This window comes from Thamnophis elegans, chromosome 5 (assembly GCF_009769535.1).
Source record: "Thamnophis elegans isolate rThaEle1 chromosome 5, rThaEle1.pri, whole genome shotgun sequence".
NCBI classification, from domain to species: domain Eukaryota; kingdom Metazoa; phylum Chordata; class Lepidosauria; order Squamata; family Colubridae; genus Thamnophis; species Thamnophis elegans.
The window spans coordinates 66,967,914-66,981,407 of NC_045545.1; the positions used below are offsets into that span (position 1 = coordinate 66,967,914).

Consider the following 13,494-nt stretch of genomic DNA (forward strand, 5'->3'; position numbering starts at 1 on the left):
CCCAAAAGTGTGCATTCATGCAACTCTAGTCCAAATCAAAATAAATAAATGAAATAAAACAAAGTAAAACAAAGTAACTTGGATAGAATCCCACAGAGGCATCTATGGAATGGTTAAGGGGACATATGATGAAAGCAGCATTGTGCATCATGATGGCAAACTCTGTTTCTATTGTACAGACATTTGTCATTTTGATGTAAGCATCAGAAGCTGCAGATATTTCTGCAAGATTATGTTGAGTTATACAACCCAAGTACAGGGCAAAAAGCAAAACCAGAAAAGACAAGTTCTCAGGTTTATCTACTTTACAATTGGAATCTCTGTGGTCTTTGCAAGGTCCATCTAAAAATACAGATTCCCAGACTTACATTTTTGATAGTTTGTTCTGCTTATGAATAGTAAAATTAGTAAGGTACAATTATTTCCCCTCCTTTTTTTATTGTTCCTTGACTGCCAGTTAGTGTTCAAAAAGTATTGGGAATAAGCATACTATTTTTTTTAAAACAGCAGCTGCTGTATTTCCTTTGTGACTTGAGTTCTTTTGTGTGAGCATATGTAGATGCTGGACTTGGTGAGCTCTTGCTCTGATCCAGCAAAGTTTCAAGTTTCTGAAACTTTCCAAGCCATCTCATCATATTTTCCAGCAGATCAATTCTAACTGAAGCCACAGAAGGATCAACTTCCTTCACAGAGATCAAGAATTCCTCTCTGACATTTTTTTAAAAAATGTGCTGTTATAAAAGAACCATTTCTATTAATTTTTTATAATGTCTCCAAGAGACAACAAGAGATCTGAAGTTTACAGAAAGAATTTGTCAAGGCTATAAGAATGGATTGATTAAATCAACTCCAGTTCTGAATATGAAATTGGTTTTGCTTAAAGAAAATTCCTTTTCTCACTTTTTTAATGAAGTGCTAAAAATGTAGAAGCAGCCCACAGTTTTTTTGGTGGCTGATAGATTTCCCATGCTCTCATAGACTTTTGTGACTGGATTGTTTCTGAATATAAACTTTTGTAGGCAAAGTTCATGCACTTAGTTAATTCCTAATTAAATTCCACCAAGTGAATATTGACTCTTCACAACTACAAAGATAGATTTGATTGGAAGCCACACATTGCAAGAAATGAGGCCAGAGATATCTCCTTGCAGCATTTTTCTACAAGTACTTCATAGAACAAATTAATACAATCAGTGATTGATCATATAATGTGAATTAGAAACTTGGATAATCTCATGTTTTACCCAGGGGCCAAAAGCTAAGGTGTATTTTCCCTAAGGTGTGTTTTCCATCCACCTCCTTCAATGTACGTTGAGTTCCTTGTAAAATTCAGTAGAATATCTAAGCCTGCATACTGCTTTGTTAGTGTCATTGTTTTAATTCCCTCTCCCAAATAATCTGAAATCCAGTTATGTACTTAAATACAATATATTGTGATACTTGAAAACTGACATGATTATAAATGTTACTATAAATGTGATTTTTTTTTAAATAGCTCAATTTTTTGTTGTTGTTCAGATTCTCTATTATTCCCTGACTCTAAATTCAAATAGCAAAATTGCCTTAAAATATTTTTCTCGAATCCTCTGTCGAACTCTGCAGCTTGTCACATTTTATATATTTGAGAGTGATTCTGTTCAGTTAAGGAGCATTTCTGACATTTCATTCAAGTTCAGGGACAACCATCAGTGGTCACTCACAAGAACCAAGATAGCTAAACTCATAAGGATCTGTCCCTGATTATTTCAAGTAACAGAAAGAGATGCTTTATCTGTCTTTCCCACGTGGAGTGGGAATGGCAATTCCAATGATAGTTAATGTCTAGGGATAAAAAGAGATGCAGTCCAAAGTAGCTGAAAAGCCACAGATTCTCCACCATGCTGTAACAATACAGATTAAGATAAAGGTTTATTGATGGTGATGAAATGAGCAAAATTTGCTTTATTGTTGTTTTACCTATAGTCTGAAAGGATCAAAGTAGTTTAAAGCAATCTTCCTTCCAAGTGGCAGCACTGAGGAATTGTGGCAAGTTGGGAAAAGCTGATGCCAACATTGTCCCACTTGCTATATGCCTTCACAAAAACATTATACAATAAATTACATTATGCTGGTTGATAACCAATGACCTTTATGGCCAAGCAAGGATTTTAAATCCTCAACTCATTATTTCACCAGCTCTTTTTCTTTGGATGGCCAAGTTCCACACTCCAATTTAGCAAGAGATTATGGGATGCCAATTTTCTCCTACAAAAATTCAGATGTATTCTGCAAGAAAATGAGAATCAGTATTTATTTTAAACTAGAAGAAGCTATTATATAATTGCAAATCTGGTAACCATAGGAATAGTAAACTAACCACCTTAAAGTGTGGAGTATTATAAGAAATACAGAATTATAAACAAAGGTTCATCTGTATATTCTGCACAGATTAGAAAACAAAAGTTGCTAAGCAAACAGTACCATTCTCTAACATTATAAACAGACTTCTATCGTCTCTGATGAAATGTTGAATGTTATGCTATTGAAATCCTATCTCTGCCTGTAGAATAGGAACCATTGCATCATTATTCAAAGACGACAATATGGACACATAAGTTGAATAAATCTATACTGTATCAGCCAAACAAAAAGAAGATGCAAGTGAGTAATAAGATTTCAAAAGAAGGATTAGAGTTCAGTCAAGAGAGTAAGCTGCACAAAATGGCACTGCAAACTGTTTCTTAAACATGAAAGAGATCCAGATGTTTTAGAATCAAATCTATTTGTCTTTAACCAGATACAATAAACAGACATTTCTATATTGTGATTTTCAGTTAGGGGTATGGTAAAGATGTTGATCCTTGTAAGAAGATTCACATCAAAAATGCTATACTAGATTCAGACTTCAGAAACTTGTCACCAACTTCTGCCCTTTTATTTCGAGATACATCGAGTAATTTGACAAGTTATTGCATTGAAAACTGTCATCAATCTCAGGAGGAGCATCTATTTTTCCTAAGGGTTGAAATTATAAACTCCACCATTTCCACTGAGAAAATAATACCGTTCATGTCCGATTCTACAAGAAATGTTGATACTTGTAGATTCAGTCTCAACTCCATACAAATATAAATGAAAAGTCCAGTATATTTACAATTATTCAGGTATTTGGGTAAACAGGAGAAGTAGTGGCCTAAATATTTCAGAATACTAGATGTTCTCCCCAGATAAGTATAATTATTTGTAATAGCTTACAACCCCCTAAAATGACAGATAAATTTCAGCAGGCACAACCTTCTGCTTGACAGAAGTAGCTAATCCATAGTTCCCCTACCACCCCATCACCCAAATAATAGGAGTTAATCAACTCAAGTCTCTGTAAAATATATTTCCAGTAATCACATATATTCTGATCAAGTAGTGTTTTGGTAATTTTCAAATTTCTAGAATCAATCAATCTGGTTCGAGGCTGACAGAACCAGCACATTGCTTTTAATGTATACTCCCCATGGTATGCTTGCTTATTCTCTTATAATCCCTTCCTCTCCTATCTTTCTGCTCTGCAAGGGGGGGGAGACCACAGATCAGGCACATACGGTATTGACTGTAATAGTGGTCATGTGACTGAAGAACACTGCAAAGGTTAAAAAAAACGGAAGTGTTGGCTGGAAAGTCCTCTCCCCCCAGTTTTTGTAACTTTGAAAGGTCACTAAACAGGGCAATCAGTAAATTAGAACTACCTGTACAGAGATGTCAATTTCTTCCTGCTGACAAACAATAGGCTCTCAGCTTCTTAGGATTCACAAGTAGGAAAAAACAAAAGTTTTGGGATTAGTTTATACATACATATAAGCTAACAGTTGGCAGTTGTTAGCTTTCTGTTAATTATTGCTTTTCTAGTATCTGTAGTAAAATTATCTGTAACTTTATCTGTAATAAAATTAGAATTCTATCCCTGAATTTTTGACTACTAGTCTTTTGAGTGTGAACAACTGTGGGTGAAGACTGAAAGCCAATGAGCTGTGCCAGACTAGAACAGTGTGCACCGTCACAGAATGCAACTATGGGATGTGTTCTTAATTACTACAGCGAAAAAAAAGAAAGGTTTCTGTTGCAGCCAGGTGACTCTTCAGCCAAATTTGGTGTTCCATATATAATAAAAGCTACTGTTCAAGTTGACTTAAGAATAAAGAGCAAAGCTATAGTTATTCTTTCTCTTGCATAGATGTTGAGTTGGCATATTTTGTTTCCATTGAGGACGAGAGATCCCAGATCACATCTGCAGTTAAACTATTACAGGAGATAGAAGCATACATTTATAGGAAAGAGCAGATGGGTGATATTTGTTTGTTTACCTACTTCATTATAATTATTACCACACTCCACAAACACTCATGGTGGTTTACAATATAACCAGGTAAAATCAATGACACATATGTATAATTCATAAAATTATCAACTGATCCACCTCAAATATTCAAAGGCAATTTTAAAAATTGAAAGTTTCATGAGGAATTATTGCCTTGACTGCCTCTCTAAGCATTATAAGAGAGGTGCCATCCAGATTCCCGTGAGTGGGGCAAGCTGTTTCACAGAGAAGAAACAACAGTAGAAAAACATTGTCTTCTATCTGTTGTAATTCTATCTGAATTACATGCATGGAGAAAAGAAGAACTCTCAGCATCCCAACATGACATAGGTGGACCAGATAGATGGTTCTGCTTGAAGGAAAAGATGCTGGAGATGTGCAGGTATTGAGCCCAAAGGACCTTTAACATAGGTTAAAACCTATCTCTTGACTTTACCTACTGGAAGTTCATGCATTTCTGTAGAATCAGTGTTAAACACTTGAATGGCTCTCACCCACTAAAAGGCTGGCCAGTGCATTCTTATCCATTGTGGCTAGCTTCCAATGGTAGATCCATGTAGAGTGCATTGCAGCAGGCTATTCTAGAACTGATGAGCATGTGAGTTATGCTGCCATATTCAAAGGTCAATACAACCAGTTTACAAATCCAAAGGGAGATAAGATTTAACCGTCTAGGGTTACACAGCATTTTGCATTCAAAAGAGGGAGGGGAAGTGTCATGGGTTGTGTAGGGTCATTTATTTAGCATCAGTCTGCAACTCTTTAGATCCAATACATCTTTTACTAGATTGAGCTCTAGCTGTATCGACTTTGTGTGAGCCAGTGAAAAGATGCATCTGCTTTAAGACACTTCAGGTGGGGGCTATTTGAGCTCTGTCCCCCTATCTTCACAATATTCTGAAGATCTTTTCCAAAGATTCTTCAAATCCAAAACAAGGTAGAGTTTTAATTCTTGAAGTTGCTAATAACTGCCTATACCAACTATTCTAGGTACTGCTAACTGCATTCGGGTTGTAACTGAATTGATAGATAAACTGCAAAATACACAGCAACAATCAGACAGCCAGTCACAATGCAGTACAGGATCTTACAGTTTTGATTGGCTTGATTGGGATTGGATAGCTTGGATTTGACCAGAATATCTGTGATATTTTAAATTGCAGAGTTCTCTGTAATCATCTTGCTTTACTATTCCTCATGCACCTTTATCAATAATTAAAGGATCAGAGGACCTTTGCTTCTTCAAATTTGCAGGAAGCTAGGAATAATATTAACATTAGAACTGAGCACAAATGACCTTATGAAGTTCATACCAATTTGACCTTATCAAATTGGTATGAAAAGCTGACTGGATGACTTATAGATATTTTAGGGATTGGGATAAATAATTATTGTCACATTTTCTTCCCATTTTAGGTGGCACTACAATAATTACTGAAGGAAAAAAAAACCATTCTCCTCCACATTCCTTGAGATTTAAGTGACATATCAGAAGCCAGATAAGCTGCAGGGAAGCTGAAGAGAGAGGAGTGTACAGGTAAGGAAGTCTTTATGACTCAATCACCTTGCAACTAAGTAAGTGTACACCATCCTTTAATTGTGAGAATTTCAGTGAAATTCTCCCACCTCTCTTTGAAAAGTTTTCTAAAGCATTCTCTTGTATCCAACTGAATAAAAACTATGGAGGGGGGGGGGACAATCACTGCCTGATGTTAATTTATACATATAGAGGTGGTCCTTGACTTAGAACAGTTCATTTAATGACCAAAGTTACAACACCACTGAAAAAAACAATATGACCACTTTTCATACCTTTGTAGCAGCCCTATGATCACCTGATCAAAATTTGGATGCTTGGTAACTGGTTCATACTTTGCTGTGTCCCAAGGCCATATGATTCCCTTTTGCAACTTTCTGACAAGCAAAGTCAATGGGGAAGCCAGTTTCACTTAACAACCAGGTCACTAACTTATCAACTGTAGCGATTCACTTAACAATTGTGGCAAGAAACGTCATACAATGGGGCAAAACTCACTTAACAAAGATCTCACTTAACAACAGAAATGTTGGCCTCAATTGTGGCCATAAATCAAGGACTACCCATACTGCACAGAAATAATGCAAAGTGGGAAATGCTGTTGGATTTCCCACTTGTTGGTCTTGGTAACCAGAGCATGATGATGATGCCAGAAATGGAAGGGGAGCATCACTCAGCATCTTTCAACCACATTAGAATGGTCTGCTTACCTTCCAGTACCACTTCCTTGCCAGTCTTCTTCAGAGCTTGCACTGCTTCATCATGTGAGGCATCAGACAAGTCACCACCATTGACGGAAAGGATGGCGTCCCCTACAAACAGCGCTTCCGTCTGGTCTGCAGCCAGCCCTTTAAATATTTTGGATATCAGGATGGGCATTTTATTTTCCCGACCACCTGGAAGTAAAACCCAAATAAAAGCCACTATAGAAGATATTGTACAAAGATATGGGGGTGGGTGGGGGAGGAGAACAACAAAAGTTTTGTGTTATGCAAACCTTCCCTGGTATTTTTTTTGTACCTTCTTTTTTGTGTTTTTGTTTTGTTTTTTGCAATGGTGGTAATAAGGATAGACTCGGTTAGATTTCTGGAATTGTTACAGGGGAAAAAGATATCTAAACAAGAGAGTTTTTGTACAACCAGCTGTGAAAATAGAGATAAGTGCAAAACAACATTTTTCTCTGATGAAGTAATTATACAAAATAAATGTTGTGCTGCTGAGTAGTGCATAAAATACTTATCCACATTCCAGATACAATACTGTACTATAGATAAGATTTTACATTGATTTACTTGAGAAATGTTGTATTTTAAACTTTGCAAGATATTTTATTATATTTTGATTGATTGATCTTAATCTTGTACTATATCACATGTATATACTGTGGGATTAAACAAATCTGCATTGGCTTTTGTTTTATTTTTTTAATTTGTTTTTCATTGTTGAAAAAAGACTCCTTATTTACATCACTTTATTTACATTCCTTCCAGGACTTTGGCACTCAACTATGTCTTTCTAGAACCCAACATACTGAGTTTAAAACTGAAGTTTTGTGCCATAGGTATTAGACACAAAAACATCTTACAAATACATTTTAAGCTTAAATATAATGAGCTTAAGATCCAGCTCTCTGGAAAAAAGCTCTAATGCTGGGAAAAGTAGAAGGAAAGAGAAGAAGAGGAACAAAACAGATGGACTCAGTTACAATGGTGATAAGTGTATTGTTGGGAGACAATGACCTGAAGGACTAAGTTAGGGATAGGTCATCATGGAGAAACTCTGTGTGGTTGCTAGGAGTGAAAAAACAATGTAATGTCACATAATCAATTATCAACAATGAGTCCAAATATAGTTATCCATCTTGACTTCTGCAGTGGATAAACAACCACACAAACCCAATAATCCCCTGGGTGTTTTTTTTTTTTTAGAAAAGGCAAAAACAAATTTTTCTCTCACAGAGAAGTACAGCTCTAAACCCAAGCAGGATTTTACAGGACAAGACTGATCTAAAAATATTAGATAACAGCACGTCTGAAATTTTATGTAAATGCACTATTTTTAGCTCTTACCTGAAAGTATGTGCATAATAAAGAGAATATGTCTGCATATTAATATTCCTCTAACTAGAAAGCCCAAATTAGTTGTTTTCATTAATTGATTCTATCTGCACAATCTTTAAATCCTGGAATGTCACTAATAAGATTACACAAAGAAGAAGTAAGATTAGATCCTCCCCCACCCCCAAATCCTGATAGCACCTTCAGGAGTAGGAAATATATTGCAATGCAAGTATTTATGGACTGAAGCCAGATTCTCTAGATGTACACCACAGAAAAAGGCTGACTCCTTCACTTTCCATTCATACTTACCGACCAAGCTAAGTATTATTTATAGATGTAGTGATAACTTTGTTTTCTACAATTCCCATGACACTTGCGTGCAAATGAAAAAACCCTTTCTCTACAAGGTGTGCTCCCTCTTCTTAATTTGAAGGTCAAAGATAACAGGGCATCAGAATGCTTTATAAAGCATTGTTTGAGAAGATCTGATTCTCCCCAGTTATTCTACTATACTACCTGTTACCCATAGACAAGGCCCTCTGTCATTTATATCTGTGCAAGTCTCATGGAGAAATGTGTTGCCTTTTGTATTTCTGACCCTTTCCATTCAAATGAAAGAAACATTCATTGGATATCTGATTTTACCCTCTTCTGCTTTCTAGACCACATGAGCAGTCACAAGAAATAAGAACACAAAAGCCATGCTAGAGATTAATGAAGTGTGACCGTCTCTTCTCCCAGGATGGCAAAATGCTCTTCCAAGCAACGGTTTTGAAAAGTGGTATCTAAAGCATGAGACCAGTCTTCTCTAAACCGATTGCTCTGCAAATATATTGGTCTATCACTGCTTTAATTCTCAGTTGGCACGGCCCAACCTATGTGGTACATATGATAATTTCAGAGGTTTTAGCAGAGAGGGAGGGAGGGAGGGAGGGAGAGAGAGAGTATATCAGGGCTTTGTTGAGATACTCTTTCATCCTTTCAGCAATGTAAAGATATGTAGTTACCCAGAAGCCAGTCATAGTAATTTTAAAGGAATATATTTCTAGGCATGTGTATATAAAATTGTAATTTAAATCTCTATTAACATGTCTTTGTTCTCATACTTCATCTGTAATTAATTAGACAATTTGTATTTTTTCTTAGTTGTGCAAAATAAACTGTTCTTGTGAGTTTTAATACGTAGTCCTGTGTATTCTTAACTGGTATAGGCATATGTAGGATTTGCATTGTTAATACTGTTCCACCCTAAAAAGTTCTTCCTATATTTAAGAAGCTCCTGCATAGCACTGGACTAAGCTTTGAACTTGATGTCAGGGCAAACATTGCAAATGGAGCAATATACAGACGCACTATGGATTTACGTATTCATAAGAGGCAGTAGTAACAGCAACAGCAACTGTAGCCTATGGATCCAGAATCTGGGGAAATGTAGGTGGCCACACCTGACTACCTCTAAACAGCAAGCAGCCCTGGACTTTCACAGTGCAGCACTGAAGAAGAATCTTGGTTCATGCATTGCGCTAATTTATGGTATGCCCAGCTCTTGCTTATTGAATAAAATATGATATGCTGGATTCACACAGCATATTAAACCACAAGCTACCATAGTATTCAGACAAATCGAGCCAGAAAATTCAGTCTGAAAACCTTCATCTTAAAATTCATTACGTTTTAAAAAATGAAACCTAAACATCAGATCCTGTAGAAAAAAATTACATAAATTCCAAGAATTATAATTCTATAAATTATAATTTTAAAAAGAACCTCAAGACAAAGCCCATTAAGATGAGGTAGCTTTATTTATCCAGTAGAAGAGAGGAGAGGGAAGGAGGCATGGCAGGAGGAGGAGAGGAAGAGTGAGAGGGAGGGAGGGAGAGAGAGAGACTACATCATCTATTCTTCCAAGGGATTGTTGCAGAGTTTCTCAAACTGGATTTTTAGTCTGCAAACCGTACACTTTGCAGATGTCTAAGATCGAGCTAAGAGAAGAATGCAGCGTTCTTTCCAAGTTGCGACTTTCAAACTTTAATACAGTTCCAGTTCCTCAGGGGCGGATGAGCTCGACTGCAATTAATACATTCCTTAATTTCGTGTCAGCTTCGGTTGGGACTTTCCTCCCCTCCTTTTTCCCCATCCTCTGGAGTTTTGGTTTCTTTTTCTTAAGGCGGGAGGAAGGAAACCGATTTCAAAGGTCATTTAACTGCATGAAGCCAAAAGCGGCTAATAAAAAGGAGATAGCAGAACTCTTTTTAACTCTGGAGAGATTGCCGGTCCCGCTCCAGGAAGGCAGCGCTAGATTTTGGGTGCCCCAAAATAGCCAACCTCTAGTCCGGGGGACGAAGCGGACAGCTGTACTGTACTACGAAGGGAATCCAGTACTGTAGCTTGGCCCACAGCTATTTGGCGTGTCAAGAAGCGGCAGGTTGAAAGCAGGGTCGCCCCAAGTGGGGTCGGCGGAGGAAAAGCAAAAGTGTGGTTTTAAATTTTAAAAAAAAGTTGCTAGGGACAGCAATGGAGGCGAAAGGACAGCCTTGCCGACCCGTCTCGCCCTCCCGCTTACCTTTGATGCTGATGCCGAGCCCCCCCACGTCCTGCTTGACGATCCGCACCGTGCGCTTGATGTTGGTGAGCGAGTCCGGGACGAGGGCGCACGCCTCGGCACCGTTGAGCTGCACGGGGCTGGGCGGTGGCTGCAGCGGCTCCTCGGAACCCTTGGCGCTGGGGACGACGCTCAAGAAGTCCTCGGAAAGAGTCACCAGGACGCGCAGCCACTGCTCGCCCGGCGCTCGCAGCTCCAGCAAGCCGCTCTTGGGCGCTCTCCGGCCGGCCGCCATCTTCAGCGCATTCCTCGGATAGCCGCCCTCGCCGCTTCAACGCCTCCTCCCGCTTGCTTGTGATCGGGACGTTGCGTACGGCGAAGAGCTACCGAATCGACCCGACGGCCAGCCGAGCGCCGAGTGAGCTAGCTGTCCCCGAAAGCGCTTCCCCGCCCAGGGAGACGCCCCCGGACCCTCCTCTCCTTACCCCGGGAGGGAACTCGCCGGCACGGGAGGCGCTCGGGAGCCGTGCGTGACGGCCCGTCTGGCGAAATACCCCAGGCTCGTTTGCGGGGGAAGCGTGGTTGGTTCCCTGGCCTGGCAGAGGAGCAGCGAGAGCGAGGGGCCTCGCCCTCATCTCATAGATCGTCAGAGCCCCGTCCACGCATTTGGTCTCCGTCGTTTTCAGCTGCCATTGCCAGCCGTTACCGTCACGTCTCACCTCAGGAAACAGTGGATGCCACATTATTATCATTATTATCATTATTATCATTATTATTATCATTATGTTAATCTTTGGTGAGATTCAAAGCCTTTGGGGCTGGTTGGTAGCTCAACAGCTTGAGTCCTAACCAAGGACCTAGGAACTATTAAGGTAACATCGGAAGATATAAGCTGTTCCAAGTAGGGTGTTTTTTTGTAGATCAGAATGTTCAAGTCTGAGAAATTTAAAATTTCCAAATAGCAAGGTAGCCCTTTAGGTATTGCTCCAACGGCTCCAATTACAATTGGGACAACACACGATTTCTTTTTCCACAGTCGCTCAACTTCAATTTGCAAGTCCCGGTACTTTGTGATTTTTTCTTGCTGTTTATCTTCAATTTGTGCATCTCAGGTATTGCAGTGTCAATGAACCATACTTTTTTTTCTTTTCAACTATTGTTATGTCAGGTGTGTTGTGGGCCAAGTGCCTGTCAGTCTGAATTCTGAAGTCCCACAATATCTTGATTTTCTCATTCTCTAAAACCTTCTGAACCTGATGTTCCCAGTGGTTTTTGCTGTACTCAAATCCAAACTTTTGGCACAATTTCCAGTGAATTGTCTTAGCAACACAGTCATAGCATTGTAGCTAGTCAATTTGTGAAATTTTGCTGCAACCACTGATCAAGTGATCAACTGTCTCGTCTTTCTCATTACAGAGGCGACATTTGCTGTTGGTGGTAACATGTTGAATTTTTGCTTTCATGTAGTTTGTGGCTAAGGCTTGTTCTTGAGCTGCCAAAATAAAGCCTTCTGTTTCTTTTTTCAGTGCTCCTGATCTTAACCAGTTCCAAGTTAGCTTTTGGTCAGCTTTGCCTTCAATACTTTTCAAGTATTGGCTATGCATAGCTTCCCCCCCCCCCCAATTTTCAGCTTGCTTCTCAATTACTTTTTTCTTATATTCAGCTTTTGACTTAGTTGTCTTTAAAAGGCCTCCTTTATTTACTTTCTTAATCATTGGTTCTTCACTTTTCTGGATGTAATCATTCAAGCTGTGTTTTTCTTCTTCCACAGTCTGTTTTACTTGTAGGAGTCCTCGACCACCCTCTGCTCTTGGTAGATATAATCGGTCAACATCACTTTTAGGGTGCAAAGCATGATTCATTGTCATAAGCTTCCTTGTTTTTCTGTCCAAATTGTCCAACTCCATCTGGGTCCAGTCAATTATTCCTGCAGAGTATCGAATCACAGGTATAGCCCAGGTATTTATGGCTTTTATTATTTTTTCTCCATTCAATTTGGACTTTAATATCTTGCGAATTTGTCGAATGTATTTGACTGAAGTTAATTCCTTGACTTTATTATGCATTTAAGTCAGAGGTCTCTAAAATCCCCAAGTACTTGTAACCTTCTTCTGGTTTTACTTTATCATTTCTTCATTCTCAAGTTCTCTTCCATCATCTTCTATGATCTTGCCTGCTTTGGTTGCCATTGTTGCACATTTGTCAATTCCAAACTGCATACCAATGTCTTGGCTAAATTCTTTTGTGCTTTCATTTAATAAATTCAGTTCAGCTTTTGTTTTATCAAACAGCTTCAAATCATCCATGTACACCAAGTGCGAAATTTTCAGTCCTTTTTTTGCAAGTTCGTATCCATAGTTCATCTTCTTCAAAATGGTTGTCAGTGGTAGCATTGAGAGTATAAAAAGTAGGGATGAAAGGGAATCGCCCTGGAAAATGTCTTGTTTAATTTCAACTTCACCCAGTACTTCTTCATTAGCTGTAAGCTTTGTTTTCCAGAGGTTCATTGAAGTTTCCATGAATTTTTGTATGTTGCTGCTGATGCCAAAGATTTTCAGGCATTTCTTGATCCAGCTATGGGGAACTGAATCAAATGCTTTCTTATGGTCTATCCAAGCCATGAACAGGTTGGTTCGTCTTTTCTTTGAATTATTTAGGAATAGTTTGTCAATCAGCAGTTGGTCCTTTGTTCCTCTTGAATTTTTGCAGCATCTTTTCTGTTCTACAGAAGCAAGTTATTTCTTTCCAAGTATCCATAAATTTGGTTTGCAATGATACCAGTAAGGAGCTTGTATGTTGTTGGCAAACAAGTGATTGGCCTATAGTTTCCAGAATCCTTTCCTTTTTCTTTATCTTTTTGGATCAAAAATGTCCTTCCAGTTGTCATCCATTCATCATTTTCAGATGTTTTAAAGATCTGGTTCATTTGGGCTGCCAATCTTTTGTGCCTTTAACCAGAAGCCATGTAACTCATCTGGTCCAGGTACATTCTAGTTCTTCACTTTTC

General features: G+C 38.6%; 1 protein-coding gene across 1 annotated transcript in view; it reads right to left on the reverse strand.

Moving 5' to 3' along the window:
- The window catches only part of SNTA1 (syntrophin alpha 1), a 58,187-nt gene extending 47,257 nt beyond the window's left edge, over nucleotides 1-10,930 (reverse strand). The window contains exons 1-2 of the mRNA XM_032218854.1: nucleotides 10,509-10,930; nucleotides 6,596-6,781 (exon numbers count right to left, since the gene is read on the reverse strand). Of these exons, the coding sequence (XP_032074745.1) occupies nucleotides 6,596-6,781; nucleotides 10,509-10,782 (460 nt within the window). The 5' untranslated portion in view covers nucleotides 10,783-10,930. The remainder of the gene's footprint in view (nucleotides 1-6,595; nucleotides 6,782-10,508) is intronic.
- Between the last annotated feature and the right edge of the window lie 2,564 nt (nucleotides 10,931-13,494).